Source organism: Polypterus senegalus, chromosome 16 (assembly GCF_016835505.1).
Source record: "Polypterus senegalus isolate Bchr_013 chromosome 16, ASM1683550v1, whole genome shotgun sequence".
NCBI lineage: Eukaryota > Metazoa > Chordata > Cladistia > Polypteriformes > Polypteridae > Polypterus > Polypterus senegalus.
The window spans coordinates 15,383,199-15,401,884 of NC_053169.1; the positions used below are offsets into that span (position 1 = coordinate 15,383,199).

Consider the following 18,686-nt stretch of genomic DNA (forward strand, 5'->3'; position numbering starts at 1 on the left):
CTTCTCCCTCTACAATTTCCAAATCCGTCCGTCCCTCTAACTACTCTAACTAGTACGACTACTTCAAATACCCAGCGGCTCAGCCTGTGCTCTGTGACCGAGGAGGGACATTCTGAGAAGAAGGCCCAACAAAGCTCCTGGTGTCTCAGTTTGGGGCTAATGTGACCTCCGCCCAGAAATATTGCGGCAAGCATAGCTTCGGCTTATTTTTAGACATCTTTCAGAATCCTTGCTAGTAACTTTTTCTCATAGTCCAAATTCGACATGTCAGCTGGATCTTGCTTAAAAAAAGAAATGAATATTATCTTAAGTAGCTCGTGGTCTTTGAAGTGCTGCACGCTTTCCTATTACCTCCATTCCCTAATTTGGCTGCTGCCCTTTGCGACTGGCGCTTCTTCGGTAATCCGACGTTTCGTTTCAAAACATTTTGGTAACACTTTAGTTTAGTCTTATGAAAGTATTCTTTTTTTCAACGCTATTATATTATTATTTATAAAGCATAAACTTGGAAAAATCTTCTTCTTCTTTCTTATGTCGTATTAGAAACAGCTAGGTTGTACTATATACCAATAATTTATTTATTATAATTCATCCTGGTAACAAGTATATACAAGTTGTAATAAGATATGCTACTGGGGCGGCACAGTGGTGCAGTGATTAGCGCTGCTGCCTCACAGTAAGGAGACCCAGGTTCGCTTCCCGGGTCCTCCCTGCGTGGAGTTTGCATGTTCTCCCCGTGTCTACGTGGGTTTCCTCCCACAGTCCAAAGACATGCAGGTTAGGTGCATTGGCGATCCTAAATTGTCCTTGGTGGGTGTGTGTGTGCCCTGCGGTGGGCTGGTGCCCTGCCCAGGGTTTGTTTCCTGACTTACGCCCTGGGCTGGCTGGGATTGGCTCCAACAGACCCCTGTGACCCTGTAGTTAGGATATAGCGGGTTGGATAATGGATGGATGGATGTGCTTTGTGAAGATTTATGTTTCAGAGTTTCTAGGTTGTAAGCCACTAGGGGGCGAGGAGTCGCCTTAACCCCTGGACACAGACAGGCAGGTTCAACTCACCACCCATATTTATTTACAATTTGTGCACACATTACCAACACCACACTAATGTACAGTCCATTCCCTTCCTTGCTGCCAGTCTCTCCACTCTTCCTCAGGCTTTGCCCAGTCCTTCCTCCCGACTCTGGCCCCTCGATGGAGTGAGGTGGCTCCTTTTTACAGGGCACCTGGAGGAGCTTTTTCCGGCCACACTTCCCGGTGTGGCGGAAGTGTGACCAAATAAGGCCCTGGAAAAGTCCATGCGCCTCCTGGCGGTGGCCACGGGTTCCAACAGGATTGAGCTCCCATGCTCATAACCCGTGGCACCACTGGAAACCAAGGGGGCTGCCCTCTATCAGTCCGGGGGAGAACCTGTCCCACAAATCTTCTCTCCCCCTGTCCTTCCACACTCTTGACTATCCAGGCGGGTAAGGATTCCGGCCACCCGCCACACAGTTTATGTTTTCCAACATGCCACCAACTGCACTTTTTATTTTCCTGGTTCCTCCCGTCCGTGACCATCTAACCATAGCTTGTAATAAAGCTGGACCTTATGATTCTCACTCTTCTAAATAACCAATTTTTCATTTTTATATTCTTTTGTAACTTTGTTTAGCTGTTATTATGGTAAAGAACTTTAAGCTACTTCCACGTACGGAAAATGTGCTATAGAAACAGTTTGTCTGGATATACAGTTCATTTGGAGACAATATATTAAAGGCCTCTGCTTATTCTGAAGACAAGTTAATCTCTTCCATGATATTCACGCTAGGTGGTGTCATGCTTACAGAGGTGGCAGTGCGACTGTTTTACCCATACAAAGGTTTATAGTCCATAATAAAAGCCGAAATGTGAAGGCAATGATTATGCACTTCAGACCAGGTCATCCATCTGAAGCTAACCATGTTCAGGACCGGCCAGGACTTTGAATGGGAGACCATCTAGGAAAAGCTTGGGTTGCTGATAGAAGAGGATTTGGTGAGTCCAGCAGGGGACGCTGACTCTCTGTGATCATTAAAGATCTCTTGGGCATCCTTCATAAAGACTAGGATGGATCCCAATGTCCTGGCTAAATTACCCACCACGGTTTGGTCATTCTTGAGACAGTTAGGTAGGGTAATCCTGCATTGAGGGCACCAATAGCCATACCAACCGGAACTTCAGAGATGCCATCCACCTGAAGCAAACAAAGCAGGATCAGGCCCGGCTAGTACTTGGATGGGAGACCAATCAGGAAAAGCTTGGGTTGCTGATGGAAGAGGTGTTGGTGTAGCCAGCAGGCTTTAGATTTGTCAAAAATTTCGATCTCCGGTTTTCGACGGAGTAGGGTCCCCTGATACTGAAAACCTCGATATATCTCGATGATGGGTGTGTGTGTGTCTGTCTCTGTCTGTGTGACAAGTTTCTTGAGGACGGTCTAGACCTGAAACAGCTGAACGGAAAAATCCCAAACTCGAAACTTAAGCCTGTTATGAGCTGACGATGTGCTGATTAGTTTGGGAGCCAAATCGTGCAAGAGAAAGAGGACCCTCAAATACCGTAATTACCGTAATTCTGCAATTAATTCTGAATTAATCTTGTCAATTGCTATCGTAATGACTTATTTTATGATCAGAAAGATCAGCATCAGAGCAGTAAATGATTATTGAAATGTTAGAGAAGAGTTTGGATAACTTGGTTCCTAAGCCTACTGATGCTCACATGCAATTTTTTTAAATTAATTTGGCACAAATGGCAGTCCATATATTGGCCTCTTAAAATCACCTACATATTTCAGGACTATATGTGATATATAAACGTCTACGCGTGGAAGTGTGTGTGTGAAGTGTGAGGCTACTACAGCATGAAGCTTAGAGAGCCGGCGAGGCGGCCCCAAGTTAACCAGTCAAGTCAAAGCGAACTTTATTGTCATCTCAGCCATATAAGAGTATACAGACAGACAAAATTATGACGCTCAGGGTCCACAGTGTAATAACATGAAGTGCAAATAATAAAAATAAATTAAAAATAGAATTTAAATTTAAAATTAAAACACAGACAAGACAAAGAAGTAGCAGCAATTTTGACGTGTAGTAAGCAATATGAACATTGATGCAATGTATGGTATTTGCAATCTGGATACATAAATATAGTCAATAGATATTGTGGACTATGGTCGGCCGTTCATCCCGGCCAATACCCCCACGCCACTAGACGAAGCCCTTCCGGCAGCATGGAGGTGCCCTGAATTCCAGCAGGGCATCATGGATATTGGAGTTTTCTTTCACAGCCCTGCTGGATACCATGGGGGCCGCTGCAGGGAGGCTCAAAGACTTGTATTTGCACTATAACCCGGAAGTACGTCCTAGTCACATGGACAGAGGAAATGACATGTTTCCGGGATGAAAAAGAAGAGTTTTTGATCTGACCCGGAAGTGCTGGGAAATCACATGGACTGAGGGTTCAGAAGCACTTCCGGGTCGAGAACTATAAAGGATTGTGGGAAATCCCAGACAGACGAGCTGAGCTGGGTGGCAGGGTGCCAACGCGTCTGGGAGAGTGGAGGATTATTGGTTTTGTTTATGAATATAGTGGAGTGAAGGGTGCTTGTGCACTGTATTTGTCCGAACAAAAATTATTATTGGACTTTTACCTGGTGTCTGGTGTCTAGTCCGAGGGTTCAAGGGGACGACAGTGCCCCCAATCTGTCACAATATGTAATATAATAAATAAATAATTAATTCGATAGATATAGATACCGTATATCTTCCAATAGTAGCCCCGGCGTTTATTCAAAAAATCATTCGGACGGCCCGGCGGTTGTTGGAGACCGGCTATTATTCGCCTCGCAGACGGAATGGTGATGGGTAAACGGGGTTCATTTGGCAGTAAAATACGGTATGGTACCGTATTTACGGTCACAAAATGTAGGCAACAACACCGGATGAACATTTCAGGATTTAATGAAATTATCAGTACAGCAGTACGGTCTTATTAAAGCAGTATGCAGTACGGTACTACCGTAAGCATGAAAATCAGGTACGGTAGACGTCAAATTTCTTGCCAATGATGCCACCAGCACTGGCCTGCACCAGTCCAATTTTCGCACGAAAGCGCTCATCAGCCCGACAAGTCCCCTGCGGAACCTAAGGAAATGCAATAAGCTCCAAACTCACGCCTACACGTATACATTACGACATGAGACTGGATAAGATACAATAAAGTTGCCTCCACCAGGCAATCGTTTACTTCCAGCACCTTTTTCTGTCGCCGTTTTCTCAATATCAGTCATCTGCTTGCGCCATTCTCGGATACGTTTTGAATCCACCCCAAAATGTCGTGCAGCTTCTTCGCCTGAATGTTTGAATGCTAAATCAAGTGACCGTTTCCTTCCCATCGCTCACACTACAAACACGGGCCACAAGAACACAGTGACACGAACAGACACCCACACAACCCTTCCGAAGGCAAAAGTGTTAGTGGAGGTAAAGGTTAACAGGTCACCGAGGAAGAGGGCGCAGAGTTTTTCACGTCCTCATGTGCTGTCTGTCCGGCCACAATGCATCCCCTTCTTCCCTGGTCAAAGGAGAGGATTAACGTGTCGAAGATGGCATTTTCGTGTTCTTCCCGCCACCTCTGCCCACCTTGTGGGATTATAATTGACGTGGAGACGAAAGGTCAAAATTTCTTTTTGACTTTCTCGCTTCCTCGATAGCATCCGACGACAAAACATTTTTGACATTTTTACCGTATGATTCACTGCAGGAGGGCGGTTGCCCAGGTGGTACGAAAAGAGGATTAGCGTACGAAAAAGGCGGTGGGTCATTGGAGGTTGGCGTTTACTACAGACCGGCGCTTAAAGGAGACCGGCTACTATTAGAGATCCGCGTCGATTTGTCGCGACATCTCTTCAAACCCGGCGTTTATTGGAAACGGGCGTCAATAAGAAGCCGACCACTACTAGAAGATATACGGTATTACAGAAATGATCAGTGTACGATAATAGTTGTTCAAGACGCGTAAACAATGACAGGTCAGAATGTTTCAGAGCAGAAGGATATCAAGAATGTCCAAATCCTTAAAGGTCAGTATGAGATTTTCAGTTCTTCTCTACCTGCACACTCGTCTTTGCAGGACAGTGGCTTGCATGTATAAAAGTTCTGTTTTTAGAGGTGGTTGAGGCCGTGTGGAAGATCTCAGAGGGGCAGCATGGTGTTAAGGAGTCTGACAGCTTGGGGGTAAAGAAGTCAGAAGAAGAAAGCGACTCTGTTGCCGAAGTAAAACCACCGAGAAAAGAGAGAAACTGTTACACAAGCGAGACGACACATCGCCAGGGGTCGCTTGGACCTTTCCAGGGCCTTATTTGGTCACACTTCCGCCACACTGGGGAGTGTGGCCAGAAAAAGCTGCTCCAGGTGCCCTATAAAAAGGAGCCACCTCACTCCATTGAGAGGCCAGAGTTGGGAGGAAGGAGTGGACAAAGCCTGAGGAAGAGTGGAGGCGGATAGACTGGCAGCAAGGAAGGGAATGGACTGTACATTAGTGTGGTGTTGGTAATGTGTGCACAAATTGTAAATAAACACGGTGGTGAGTTGAACCTGCCTGTCTGTGTCCAGGGGTTAGGGCGACTCCATGCCCCCTAGTGGCTTACAACCTATAAACTCTGAAACATAAATCTTCACAAAGCACATCCATCTCTCCATTATCCAACCTGCTACATCCTAACACAGGGTCACAGGGGTCTGCTGGAGCCAATCCCGGCCAGCACAGGGCACAAGGCAGGAAGCCAGCCCACCATTGGGCACACACACAATCACAAAATCACAAAACACACACTAGGGACAATTTAGGATTGCCAATGCACCTAACCTGCATGTCTTTGGGAAGCGAACCCAGGTCTCCTTACTGCAAGGCAGCTGTACTACCCACTGCACCACCGTGCTGCCCTGAGAGGATAATTCACATCATAAAACATAACCGTTCAGAGCGTGAATAACTTACTTTATAAGGAGTTGAATTCCTTCCATTGACCATTTACTATGGACAATAGTGAGAAGTCAAGCTAAATGACCCCTTTTATTGGCTAAAAAGATTACAATATGCAGGCTTTCGAGGAAACTCAGGCCTCAATACGTCTTTGCATGAAGAAGGGGCCTGAGTTGCCTTGAAAGCCTGCATATTGTTTATCTGTTCAGTTCGCCAGTAAAAGGGGTGATTTTGCTTAACGTCTCAGTACATTCATATAACACCGTAGTACTATGGACAATAGCATAATTAATAGAATCATTACAGACTTTAAATAGCTGCTTCTACTGAATCCCGAAAGTGCTAACATGATTTGTTACGTTTTCAAAGACATGTCCTTCTTGACACCCATCACACACACACACATGCTCTGAACGGTTATTTTTGTAGCCATTCCTCCCGAAAGTCAGCAGGTTTCCAGAGACGCAGCGAGAAATTGGATGCCCATGTAATCAAGTGCTTTCTGCAACACGATAGTCTTTAAGTTGGACGGTGAGCTTCAACGTTGCACATTGTCCAGTCAATACCAAATGCAGATGTTTCGGCCCAGTCCAGAGTTCAATAACGAAAGCCACCTTTGACCTCGAGTGGCATAACGCATACTTAACCTTTAGACGTCCCCCATAAGAAAGTGAGTCTTAAAAACTGCTGTCGGGAGGCTTGAAATCATAAATCCCTTCAGTCATAGCTGAACATTTCAGGGGGTTTCTTTCACAAGTCATATTTTCAAGATGCTTCTCCTTATACTTCTGTAAATTGTTTAATCGATGTCAAGAACACACTCACTGCCAGTATTTATGGACACTACATGATTGAAGGGATTTAAAACCAAAGTTCAAGTTCAATAATTGGGTTTGTGTGAGCTGGCACTACAGGGCACAGACTGGTAGCTCAGTCATACGTGATGGAGTAGCCTGGCAGCCATGTGACGGTCAGGCCCATTGGAATGAAAAAGCCATCTCCTTCATATCTTTTTTGGATTCTCCTACACAACAATGAGATCGGGAAAGAAATGAAATGACGACATGTTCTTTTGTCTCCTGCTTCTCAGATTTTTCTCCTGAGGAAAAAATATACGCCAGTGGTCTCCTCTTGAGTTTCGGCAGAGATCTCAGTAAAGTCACCCCAGGGGCTCAGATTTTCCAAGCTGTGTCTTCATATTCCATCCATCCGTTATCCAGCCCACTATATCCTAACTACAGGGTCACGGGGGGTCTGCTGGAGTCAATCCCAGCCAACACAGGGCGCTAGGTAGGAAACAAACCCCGAGCATGGTGCCAGCCCACCACAGGGCACACACACACCAAGCACAATTTAGGATCGCCAATGCACCTAACCTGCATGTCTTTGGACTGTGAGAGGAAACCCACGCAGGCACGGGGAGAACATGCAAACTCCACGCAGGGAGGACCCGGGAAGTGAACCCTGTTCACCTAACTGCGAGGCAGGAGCGCTACGTACTGCGCCACCGTGCCACCCATGTCTTGATATTATTTTTTGCAAGTAATAATTAAGCAACTGGGTTGGAACAAAAACCTTACAGCCACTGCGGCCCTCCAGGACTGACTTTGCCCACTCCGTCAATATTCATCAAAATATCGACATCAAATTTTTCATATATAAGTAAGAAAGGAAGCCATTTGTTATGTAAATGACACATTTCTAAGCAAATTTAAATTAAAAATTAATTTTATTCGGCCTATTTCAAGAATGTCCCCTAGATCTATAAACCTTACCTGAACAAACTTATGACATTTCTGCCTTTTACTGTGCAATTCAGCATATTCAGTCCCCAGCAAGAGGTCAGAGCCAAAACCAGAACACACACATATAATGTAATAGTTTCAAAAATATATTTTACAACATTCTCAATTTTTTAATATATTAAGAAACATATTCTGCAGTGGGCCCGGTGCCCTGCCCAGGGTTTGTTTCCTGCCTTGTGCCCTGTGTTGGCTGGGATTGGCTCCAGCTGACCCCCGTGACCCTGTAGTTAGGATATAGCAGGTTGGATAATGGATGGATGAAATATAAAGACACAGCTTGATATACATATTTTTATATTTTTGAGAATATATTGCAATGTAAAAAAAAATGATGGTTAATATAGTTATTTTATAATGCATCTCAGTATACTGCAAGATATTGTAATATATTTATCCTTAGTTTATAACATATTTTAAAATATATTCATAAAGGTCGCAATATGTTTTGTTAAAAATACAGGGTACGTCAGTTATGTTAGCATTTGAATGGAGGAAACAATTGGATTGGTTTGGATATTCATCATGATTGGCTACAATCCGCCAGCATTCCACACGAACACGTGTGACAAAAGGCGCTATACGAGCGCTCAACTCGACACAGACAGACACGGGAGGCACACTTATAAATGCACAAGCTTTTCATTTTTCTTCCCTCGTGGATAACGTCTTCCCCATTCCCACGAGCCCACAACACAGTCCAAAACACAAATCCAAATCCCAATCACACTACTTTGCTTCTTCTTCTTCTTCTTCTTTCTCCTCCACTCCAATCTGGCAAGCTTTGTCTCCCTCCTCTCGACTCTGGCTCCCGGAGTGGTAACTGTTGGCTCCTTTTATAATGCCCCCCAGAAGTGCTCCAAGGGGCTCGTTGACCTACTTCCGGCAGCACTTCCGGGTGTGGTGGAAATCCTGCCCAAGAGGGCTCAGCAGCTGTTGCAGCACCCCTTGGTGCCCATCCTGGATCCCAACAGGGGTGCACCAAATTCTAACTCCGATGAAGCCATGCGGGAGTCCTAGCCATTGCTGCAATCCATGGGGGGGCTGCCATCTAGCATTCCTGACCAGGATTGCTCCCCTGGTCCATACAATGAAGAGGCGTCCCTGGCCGGCCATCTGTGACAACACTTTTGCACTACAGTCAAAGCTTGGACAATGTGGATGTGGTACGGGGGAATCCCGAGGTCTTGCGTCAAGATTTGCCACATTGCTTTTTGCGGAATCCCAGTTTCCAATCTGCACCGATTTTGATGGGCTCCGCAATATAGCTTGCTGCACAACAGTAACGTTCATTTCACTTCTGCCTGTTCTGGGCCATCCCACATTTCCTCTGTAATTGTCTGCTACCGATCCAGTCTTCACAAACTTTGCGTAGACACGACAAATCGTTAAACGGCTTGGTGGGTCTCGTCCAGCAAATCGTTCCGCAAACTTTTGACGAACTACAGTCAGCGGACAATAACAACAACAACATTTATTTATATAGCACATTTTCATACAAAAAGTAGCTCAAAGTGCTTTACATAATGAAGAAAAGAAAATAAAAGACAAAATAAGAAATTAAAATAAGACGACATTAGTTAACATAGAAAAGGAGTACGGTCTGATGGCCAGGGTGGACAGAAAAAACAAAAAAAAACTCCAGACTTCTGGAGAAAAAAATAAAATCTGCAGGGGTTCCAGGCCACGAGACCGGCCAGTCCCCTCTGGGCATTCCACCTAACATAAATGAAACAGTCCGCTTTGTAGTTAGGGTTCTCATGGAGTCACTTGATGTTGATGGTCATACAGACTTCTGGCTTTTAATCCATGCATCATTATTGGAACATCACGGTGCCTTGAGTAGATGGTGGGACCAAAAGGACACCGGAAAAGGAAACAGAAGAGAGAGTAGGAGTTAGTACAGATTTTAGAGCCACCATGAATAGTTATGATAATGAATTGGATATACAGAGTATCAGGATTTTAATTACAGTGAAGTTATGAGAAGGCCATGTTAAAGTAATGTGTTTTCAGCAGTGTTTTAAAGTGCTCCACTGTATCAGCCTGGTGAATTCCTATTGGCAGGCTATTCCAGATTTTAGGTGCATAGCAGCAGAAGGGCCGCCTCACCACTTCTTTTAAGTTTTGTTCTTGGAATTCTAAGGAGACACTCATTTGAGGATCTGAGGTTACGATTTGGAATATAAGGTGTCAGACATTCCGATGTCTAAGATGGGGCGAGATTATTTAAGGCTTTGTAAACCATAAGCAGAATTTTAAAGTCAATACACTTCAGTCAAGCTCTTCTTTGCTCTAGTGTTAATCTGCCAGAAGAAAAATGATCCATTAGTGTTAACATCATTTTGACTCACACTGTACGTATATTTTAGGTGTATTTCATTTTTGTAAGAGGATGTCAATAATGCATTGTTAACAATATTTTTAATGTCTTTAAATTAACTTTACAAATACAAAGCACATTAACCCTTTGTTTTACTGTATGTTTCAGATTGAAGTGAAAGGCCAGAAGGGCGAATTGGTAAGTAATGAAATGCTTCACCAGTCTTCTTCATAGTCCTCATTTTTAATGTCCGGTTTTATCCATGCCTATTTCCACAAGCCTTATCAGTCACTCTCTCCTGATTGCCACACCACTTATTTTCTTTTCATTTATTACTTTTCCTTTCCTTGCCCTCCAGTTGACTGTCCTCCCTTCTCATTGCTCAGGTGTTTACACACAGCAATGTTTTATCATTTTATTTTCGGTTGGCTGTACAGCTTTCCCTGTACACATTTAGTGTGTCGTCACAGTGTGTGATAATAAAGAGTTCAAGACATCATAAAGATTTGGGGTAGCCACCCTTATAAAGTTGAATTAAGTAGCATGATGAGCATAGAACAGAGTCCAAAACAGAACTACTCACAAGAGACAAAAGATGGAGGCTTTAAAGGCCCATATAGGAAGTGACGTCATCAAAAGGGCCGGAATGAGAAGTGACGTCATCTGGACGGGAAGTGAAGTCAGATTGTCTGCTACCTTTGTTAGGCAGCGGGCTCCCTTTTAAAGGTTCCCGTGCCATGCCAAGTCTTCCAGGAAGCACTTCCGGGCCATAAACAAAAGTGGGGAGGTCCTCACCCATCAGCGCCCTCTATTGGTACGTGGGGACGCTGACAGGGCTGCACTTACAGACTCTCATCTCCCAAGCACCCCTGTGGCAGTCCCGACTGAGTTGTCATTCGAGGACAAGTACCACTTGGCAGATGAGAGATGGAACAGCTCACGACTCCATCTGTTATCACATACCAGCCGGGCACAAAGTCATTTCTCCATCCCGTCAGACAATTCACTTGTTGTTTCGCACTGGCATTCTGCCTGGGTAATAAATCATCCTCCTTCCCAGCCGGGATGCCCATTCTCCTCCTATATTTTGTTGAATACATTTTCCTTACTTTTTTTTCCTTCAAGTATATTACCTTTATTTCTAGACTACATTTGCATGAAGATCTTCTGTTTGCCTGTTCAAACATGGGGTGCACTTACTTTCTCACAAGACCTTTTGTGGTAATAGCGCAGATTTAATTTGTGGCAAAAATATCATTTCTCTGCAATTTTAGGTTTGTGAAGTGAAACTCTGTGATTGACTGCAGACTCAATTTTGCTCAAATCGCTTCGCTCATCACCCATCGAGACCCCGTGGGCAACCAGTTGGCTTGGCATACAAGCAGGAGAGAAATTCTGTACAGAATAGGGCATCACAGGTTTATTTGTGATTTTAAACTGCCACATTAGTTTCCTCCAGATAGGGCATGTAGAATTTTGGGATTGGTACACCTTTAGTGCTAACCAGGCCCGTCGCGACAAGGCAGGCAAACCAAGCAATTGCTTGGGGCCCCGAGCTGGCCTGGGGCCCCAAGACAACGACTGGTTAAGAATAAAATGCAGCGACAAACTGTGTGAGCGCCCCATTGATAGTGAATGCAGTAAAGTGCAATGACACTGTTATCGGGATCCACCTCAAGGGTGGCCCCCCTCGCTGACAGCAGCCAGCCAACCACGCGATCTCTGCTGCTGGCAAAATACAAAACTTCCTCGGCAGTCATGAAGCGGAATTATGCTTCAGGAAGCCAAAAAAGAAAGAAGAGAAAGCATGGAGGACATTGTGATTGCCTTTGCAGAAAACAAGGCTCGCAAACAGCAGTTTTAGATAATTTGCACATGTTTGAGAGAACTGAAAAATGTTAATGTGAGTATGTATGTGTGTGTGTGTTTTTAAGTATGTTGGATTTAGTTATTGTGCACTTTTTTAATGTATATTTGATTTTATGGTACAGTGGTGTTTTTTGCAAATGTTCAATTGTTGAAAATGTTCAAATTTTATGCACTTTATATGCAACAGCAGTATTTGCACTCTAAACATTTTTTTTATTTATGCACAGTATATGCAACAGCAGTATTTGCACTGTAAACCTTTTTTATTTATATAAAGTGTGAGTGAATTTAAACTGTATGGCTATGCTGTGGTTCCTTTGCGTGCGTGCGGGGGCCTCCATGTCCATTTTGCTTGAGGCCCCCAAATTCCTTCAAACGGCCCTGGTGCTAACTAGATCTGTTCCTCTTTTACAGGGTCCACCTGGTGTAGTGGGAGAAAAGGTAGGTCTAATAAATTTTATAAGACCCTTGGTTTCACTGTTGCGTTATCCACTAGCAGATCTATTGGCTAATATTCTTATTGTATAATTACAGGGTTCAGAAGGTCACCAAGGAGAACCAGGAAAAGAAGGTCCAAGAGTAAGTAAGCCTTCCAAGTGTAAATGATCCTCTCCTGTTTTGTTAATCTGTCTAAATGACAGGGCTTGGCACTTCATTTGCAGTGAGAAAAGAACTTCCTAAAATATCATTTAATTATTTATACTCCCTCGAGTAAAAAAAAAAAATTCTTTTTTTGTGATTGACAGCGCATGTGGCTGCCTCGATAGGTCAAACAGATAATGGATCACATCAGCCCAATGTGGCGTAATAGAAATGTAATCCCAAAGAGTTAACATCGGCCACAAATCAAGCCACATGGGAAGCCGACAGGTGGTGTTGCCTTACCAAGGGGGTCGTCTTTATACTCGCTTGAATGAGACGCACGCTAGACATAACCTCGCGGGTGACCACCAGCACCCCTCAACTGCACGATGGGTTTCAGGAATGCACGTACGTCATGTGGCCTTAACTTGTGCAGGGCCCCTTTGACAGCTTTCACTTGGCAGATGTTGTGCCTGTCAGATACTCCGTGACGCGTCTTTCTTGATTTAATACGTGAGCTTTAGAGAAGAAGACCAGTGGATTCAGAAAGCATTGAGACCCCTTCACTTTTTACACATTTTGTTATGTTGTAGCATTGTGCAAATTCCATTTTTTTCCCCTTAATTAAGCAACACTCAGTGTTTTAGGAATATTTACAGTTTTATTCAAAATAAAAAAAAACTGAACTATCCAATTGACATGAGTACAGTATTTGTATTTCCCCTTGGGATTAATAAAGTATCTATCTATCTATCTATCTATCTATCTATCTATCTATCTATCTATCTATCTATCTATCTATCTATCTATTATATAGTGCCTTACATATCTATCTATCTATCTATCTATCTATTAAATTAGTGCCTTTCCTATCTATCTATCTATCTATCTATCTATCTATCTATCTATCTATCTATCTATCTATCTATCTATTCAGAACCTTTACTCAGTACTTCATTTAAGCCTCTTTGGCAGCAATTCCAGCTGGGAGTTTTCTTGGGTTTGACACGACGAGCTTCACACCCCTGGATTTGGTGATCTCCTGCCTTTCTTCTCTGCAGATCCTCTCAAGCTCTGTCAGGGTGGCTAGAGACCATCAGTGGACTGCTATTGTCAGGTCTCACCAGAGATATCCGGTTGGGTTCAAGTCTGGGTTCTGGCTGGGCCACTCTGGGATATTCCCGGAGTTGTCTCTAAGCCACTCTTGTGTTGTCTTTGCTTTGTGCTTAGGGTCCTTGTCCTGTTAGAAGGTGATACGTTTGGCCCAGTCTGAGGTCCACAGCACTCTGGAGCAGGTTTTCACTGAGGATATCTCTTTGTACTTTGCTCTGTTCAACCTTCTCTCAAATCTCTCAGTCTCTGCCACATGATTCTGATATGACCGTGTTTCACTGTTGGATACTCCAGAGATGTTTGATTGGGTTCAGATCTACAGGATCTGATTGTGCCATTCAAGGATTTCTCCAGAGTTGTCTCTAAGCCACTCTTGTGTTGTCCTTGCTTTGTGCTTAGGGTCCTTGTCCTGTTAGAAGGTGAATGTTTGGCCCAGTCTGAGGTCCTCAGCACTCTGGTGCAGGTTTTCATTAAGAATATCTCTCTGCTCTTTGCTCTGTTCAGCCTTGTCTCAAACCTCTCAGTCCCTGCCACATGATGCTGACATGACTGTGTTTCACTGTAGGAATGATATTCCAGAGATGTTTGATGTGAGGCCGTCTGTCCGAAAGTGAAAATTGAACCAGATATGGACGTTTCAACACTTTAATGATCCAAAGCATGCTATCAAATCTACCAAGGAATGGCTCAAAAAGGAAACGTTTGGTTGTATTTAAGTCCAAGATCCAGCTGGGCCACTCAAGGATATTCATAGAGTTGTCCCTCAGCCACTCTTGTGTTGTTTTTGCTTTGTGTTTAGGGTCCTTGTCTTGTTAGAAGGTGAACGTGTGGCCCAGTCTTAGGTCTGCAGCACTCTGGAGCAGGTTTTCATTGAGGATATTTCTCTGTACTTTGCTTTGTTCTGTCTTTTCTCAAACCTCTCAGTCCCTGCCACATGATTCTGACATGACCATGTTTCACTTTAGGAAAGATATTCCAGAGATATTTGATGTGAGGCCATCTGTCTGAAAGTGAAAACTGAACCAGATATGGACGTTTCAACACTTTAATTATCCAACGCATGCTATCAAATCTACCAAGGAATGGCTAAAAAGGAAATGTTTGGTTGTATGCAAGTCTAAGATCCAGCTGGGCCACTCATCGAGTTGTCACTTAGCCACTAGAGTGTTGTCTTTGATTTGTGCTTTGCATTGTTCTGTCAGAAGGTGAATGTTTGGCCCAGTCTGAGGTCCAGAATGCACTGCATCAGGTTTTCATGAAGGATATCCCTGTACTTTACTTTTTTCAGCATTCCCTCAAACCTCTCATTCCCAGCCACATGTTGCTGACATGACTGTGTGTCACTGTTGGAATGACACTCCAGAGATGTTTATATTGGGTTTAAGTCCACGGGATCTGACTGTGCCACTCAAGGATTCCCTCAGGGTTGTCCCTAAGCCACTCCTGTGTTGTCTTTGAACCTTCTGCCCAGTGTGAGGTCCAGAGAGCTCTTTGGCAGGTTTCCATTAAGGATATCTCCGTACTTTATTCCGTTCAGCTTTTTCACAACCTTCCTTAGTCTTCCAGCCCCTGATACTAAAAGAACAACCCCAGAGCCTGATGCTTCCACCACCACACTTCATCGTTGGGATGGTATTGCAAGAGTGATGAGTTGTACCTGGTTTCCTCAAGACATACCACTAATTATGGTTTCCTTACACCAGAGAATCTTATTCTTTACAGTCTGAGAGCCCTTCAGGGACCTTTTTGCAAACTCCAATTGGGCTTTCATGCGTCCTTTAGTGAGGAGAGGCTTCTGTCTGGCCATTTTGCCCTAAGGCCCAGATCATTGGAGCTTTGTAAGGGAACGCATCTGCCGATGTGGCAGCATGGCCAAAAAATGAAGTTCAAGCCCTGGAAGTCAAGAAGCATGACGATCAGAAGTGGGAATCAGCAAGTTCCTGCTCTGAATCCAGTGGGTGACCATACCGCCAACTGTGGAAACCCCAAGGAAATGCCTAGAAGTAGTGGTATGACGCCTCTCTCACCGATCAAAGCACCTTATCCAGAGCAGAGAAGCAGGCAGATAAATGGCTGGGAAAGATTGATGGTTTAGGCTTACCAGGAAAGTTCAAGGCCTGACTCTTTCATTGTGGTCTGCTCCCTGGACTCGCATGGCTGTTGAAGATTGATGAAGTGTCTATGACTTCAGTGAATGGTTTGTTAACAAACACCTCCACGGTGATTAGGGAAAGGCACACAGCTGTCTGTTAGAGGCCCCACAGTTGAGGAAACACCAAGCCATGTGGTCGGAGGAATTGCCTGCAGAGCGTTAGGACAGGATTGTGTTGAAGTTCAGATCTGGGGAAGGCTACAAAGAAATTCTTGCTGCATCGGAGGTTCACAAGCGCACACTATGGCTTCCATAATTCTTCAATAGAATACATTTCAAGCAACCATAACTCTTCCTAGAGTTGGCAACCTGGCTAAAGTAAGCAATCGTGGTACATGATAAGCAAGATTACCGATGGTCACTCAGGTTCTCTGGAGCTCAGACAATCTGGAGATGAAAGGAACTTCCAGAAGGACAACTGTCACCGCCACACTACACCGATCTGGTTTTTATGGAAGGGTGACCACAAGGTTCAGTTAAAGACACATGGAAGCATGCTTGACTGTGAGAAACAAGATATTCTGGTCTAATGAAACCAAGATTCACATTGTGTCTGGAGGAAACCTGCATTTATACCATTCCAGTGGGGAAGCTTGGTGGATGGACCATCATGCTGTGGGGTTGCTTTTTGGCAGCAGGGATTGAGAAACCAGACAGGGTTGAGGAAAAGCTGAATGGAAATACATACAAACCTGCTCCATGAATGCTCTGGACCTCAGACTGGGCCAAAGGTTCAATGACCCTTAGCACAAAGGGACAAATCTGGAAATGTCCTTGAGTTGCCTAGCTTGAGTCCAGACTTGAACCCAGTTGAACATCTCTGCTCATCTATCCAGAGGTTTATTCCATCTTTCTATCCACACTGTTGTTGAATTTGCTTTTGAAGTCACCAACATTGAGAACCAATGCCATCAGGATCAGTCACTAGATTGGAAACAATCACTGGGCTGAATAGCAGACCATCACAAGGCCCGCTCACTCCTATCAGGACAGTTTTCAGCAAATAAACAACTTGCTCACCATTGTGATGTGTGGGAGGACAGCAGTACAAACCCAGATGGACTCTGGAAGGTCATCCAGACTCCAAGCACAAGCAAGAACAAGGCAAATCAACAAGCCCGGGCCAATGGACCTGTGAATCAAGAGTGCTGGCCACCATACCACATTGGTGTATTAATGCCGATAACATGAATCTGTGACATCACATCAATAATCATCTGAGCATCCAATCAGGAGATAAAGAAATGATCTGAATGTGTAAGAACAGACAGCACAGCAGAATAAGCCGCCATACCGGAGCCATGGTAGGGGGAGTAGTAAAGGGGCAGAGGAACGGTGTGGGGCTTGTGGAGAGACCTGAACCTTATGATCAATGAAGACACACTTTGGGTTCACGGTATTACACATAATTAAGTGTGAGTCTTCAGTGTGCGGCTCTTTAATTTGATCTTCATTTATGTCAGATGATGGATGGTACTTATACTTTGTGATCATTAATTGCATGGTTTCTGTAAAGGTTGTACGCCAAGTCTGGTGGGACGTGCAATTGACATGATTAAAAAAGTGAGGAGACCTCTTGGAGAGACTGCCACAATAAATCATGTAGCCAGCCATGTCCCAAAATACACCTAAATAGCTTATGTATTTTCCTGCCTCATATAAGGTAACCCATCAGTCCATTTTACTTCAGAGTTGAGGCAAAAGTGTACACTGGCAGCTTTAGGAAATGAGGCAGGGGCCAACTTTGAATGAAGCACTGGCGTACCACTGGGCACACAAACCCACATCCGTACTGGCTTATTTGACCATTTTAATAACTAAAAGGTACTTTACTCTCACCATGAGGTCCACCCTATTGGGGTGACCCCTTCAACCTGCTAACCCATTAGGAAAAGAGAAAATGCCAATCATTCCTACACCAGGTGCTCTGAATTAACTTTAGCACTTCAATCACTCTGGATATTGTAACCAATAGGGGGCACCACTGAGCCCCAAACCACAGGTCAGGCTGGGGAGCAGACACTGGTACAGCACATTGCCGCACAACCACATGGGATCCTGGTTGGCAACCTTCCAGGCAGACCAGTCCCATCCTCTGGAAATGACAATCTATCTGCCACAGCCAGGTGTTACATGGGCATCACCTTGAGCTGGTCCTGCTACTCACGTCCTTAACAATGAGGGTCCTGCGAGCCGGATCACTCCTCAGGGATATTGCACCACATAGCCGTAGTGCCATATCTGACGCTCCCTCACAATGCAGGTAATGTGCCTCATTCGGGACTCCATGAGCAACTGCTCGTTCAACATAAAGGTTCATTCCCTTAAGAGACACAGTACCAAAGGAGTCCAGCCTTCATCTCGGGTCACTGGATAGCATCCATGTTTCTCAAACATATAGCAAGACAGATAGTCCCAGGACTCTGCCGCAGCTGGGTGTTACGTGGGCGTCCCCTTGGACTGGTCCAGCCACTTGGGTCCTCAGCAGTGAACCTGATCACCCTGTGGGAATCGTGCCACATGGCCATAGTGCTGTAACTGATGTTCCCTCACAATACAAGTCATGTGCCTCATTCGAGACTCCGTGAGCAACACAAAGTCAAACCAGCGGTACTCAAAGATTCATTCAACATAAAGGCTCATTTTCCGAAGAGACACAATACCAAAAGAGTCCAGTCTTCGTCTCAGGTCACTGGATAGCGTCCATGTCTCTCAAACATATAGCAAGACAGAAAGTCCCAGGACTCTGCCACAGCTGGGTGTTACGTGGGCGTCCCCTTGGCCTGGTCCAGCCTGTTCAGGTCCTTAACAATGAGCTGGATCATCCTCGGGTAATCGTGCC

The 18,686-nt window shown here is 44.5% G+C and overlaps 1 protein-coding gene across 2 annotated transcripts in view; it reads left to right on the plus strand.

Moving 5' to 3' along the window:
- The window catches only part of LOC120516453 (collagen alpha-1(XIX) chain), a 478,053-nt gene that overhangs the window by 205,995 nt on the left and 253,372 nt on the right, over positions 1-18,686 (plus strand). For both annotated transcript variants that reach the window (XM_039738131.1, XM_039738132.1), the window contains exons 15-17: positions 10,297-10,326; positions 12,412-12,438; positions 12,532-12,576. In XM_039738131.1, the coding sequence (XP_039594065.1) occupies positions 10,297-10,326; positions 12,412-12,438; positions 12,532-12,576 (102 nt within the window). The remainder of the gene's footprint in view (positions 1-10,296; positions 10,327-12,411; positions 12,439-12,531; positions 12,577-18,686) is intronic.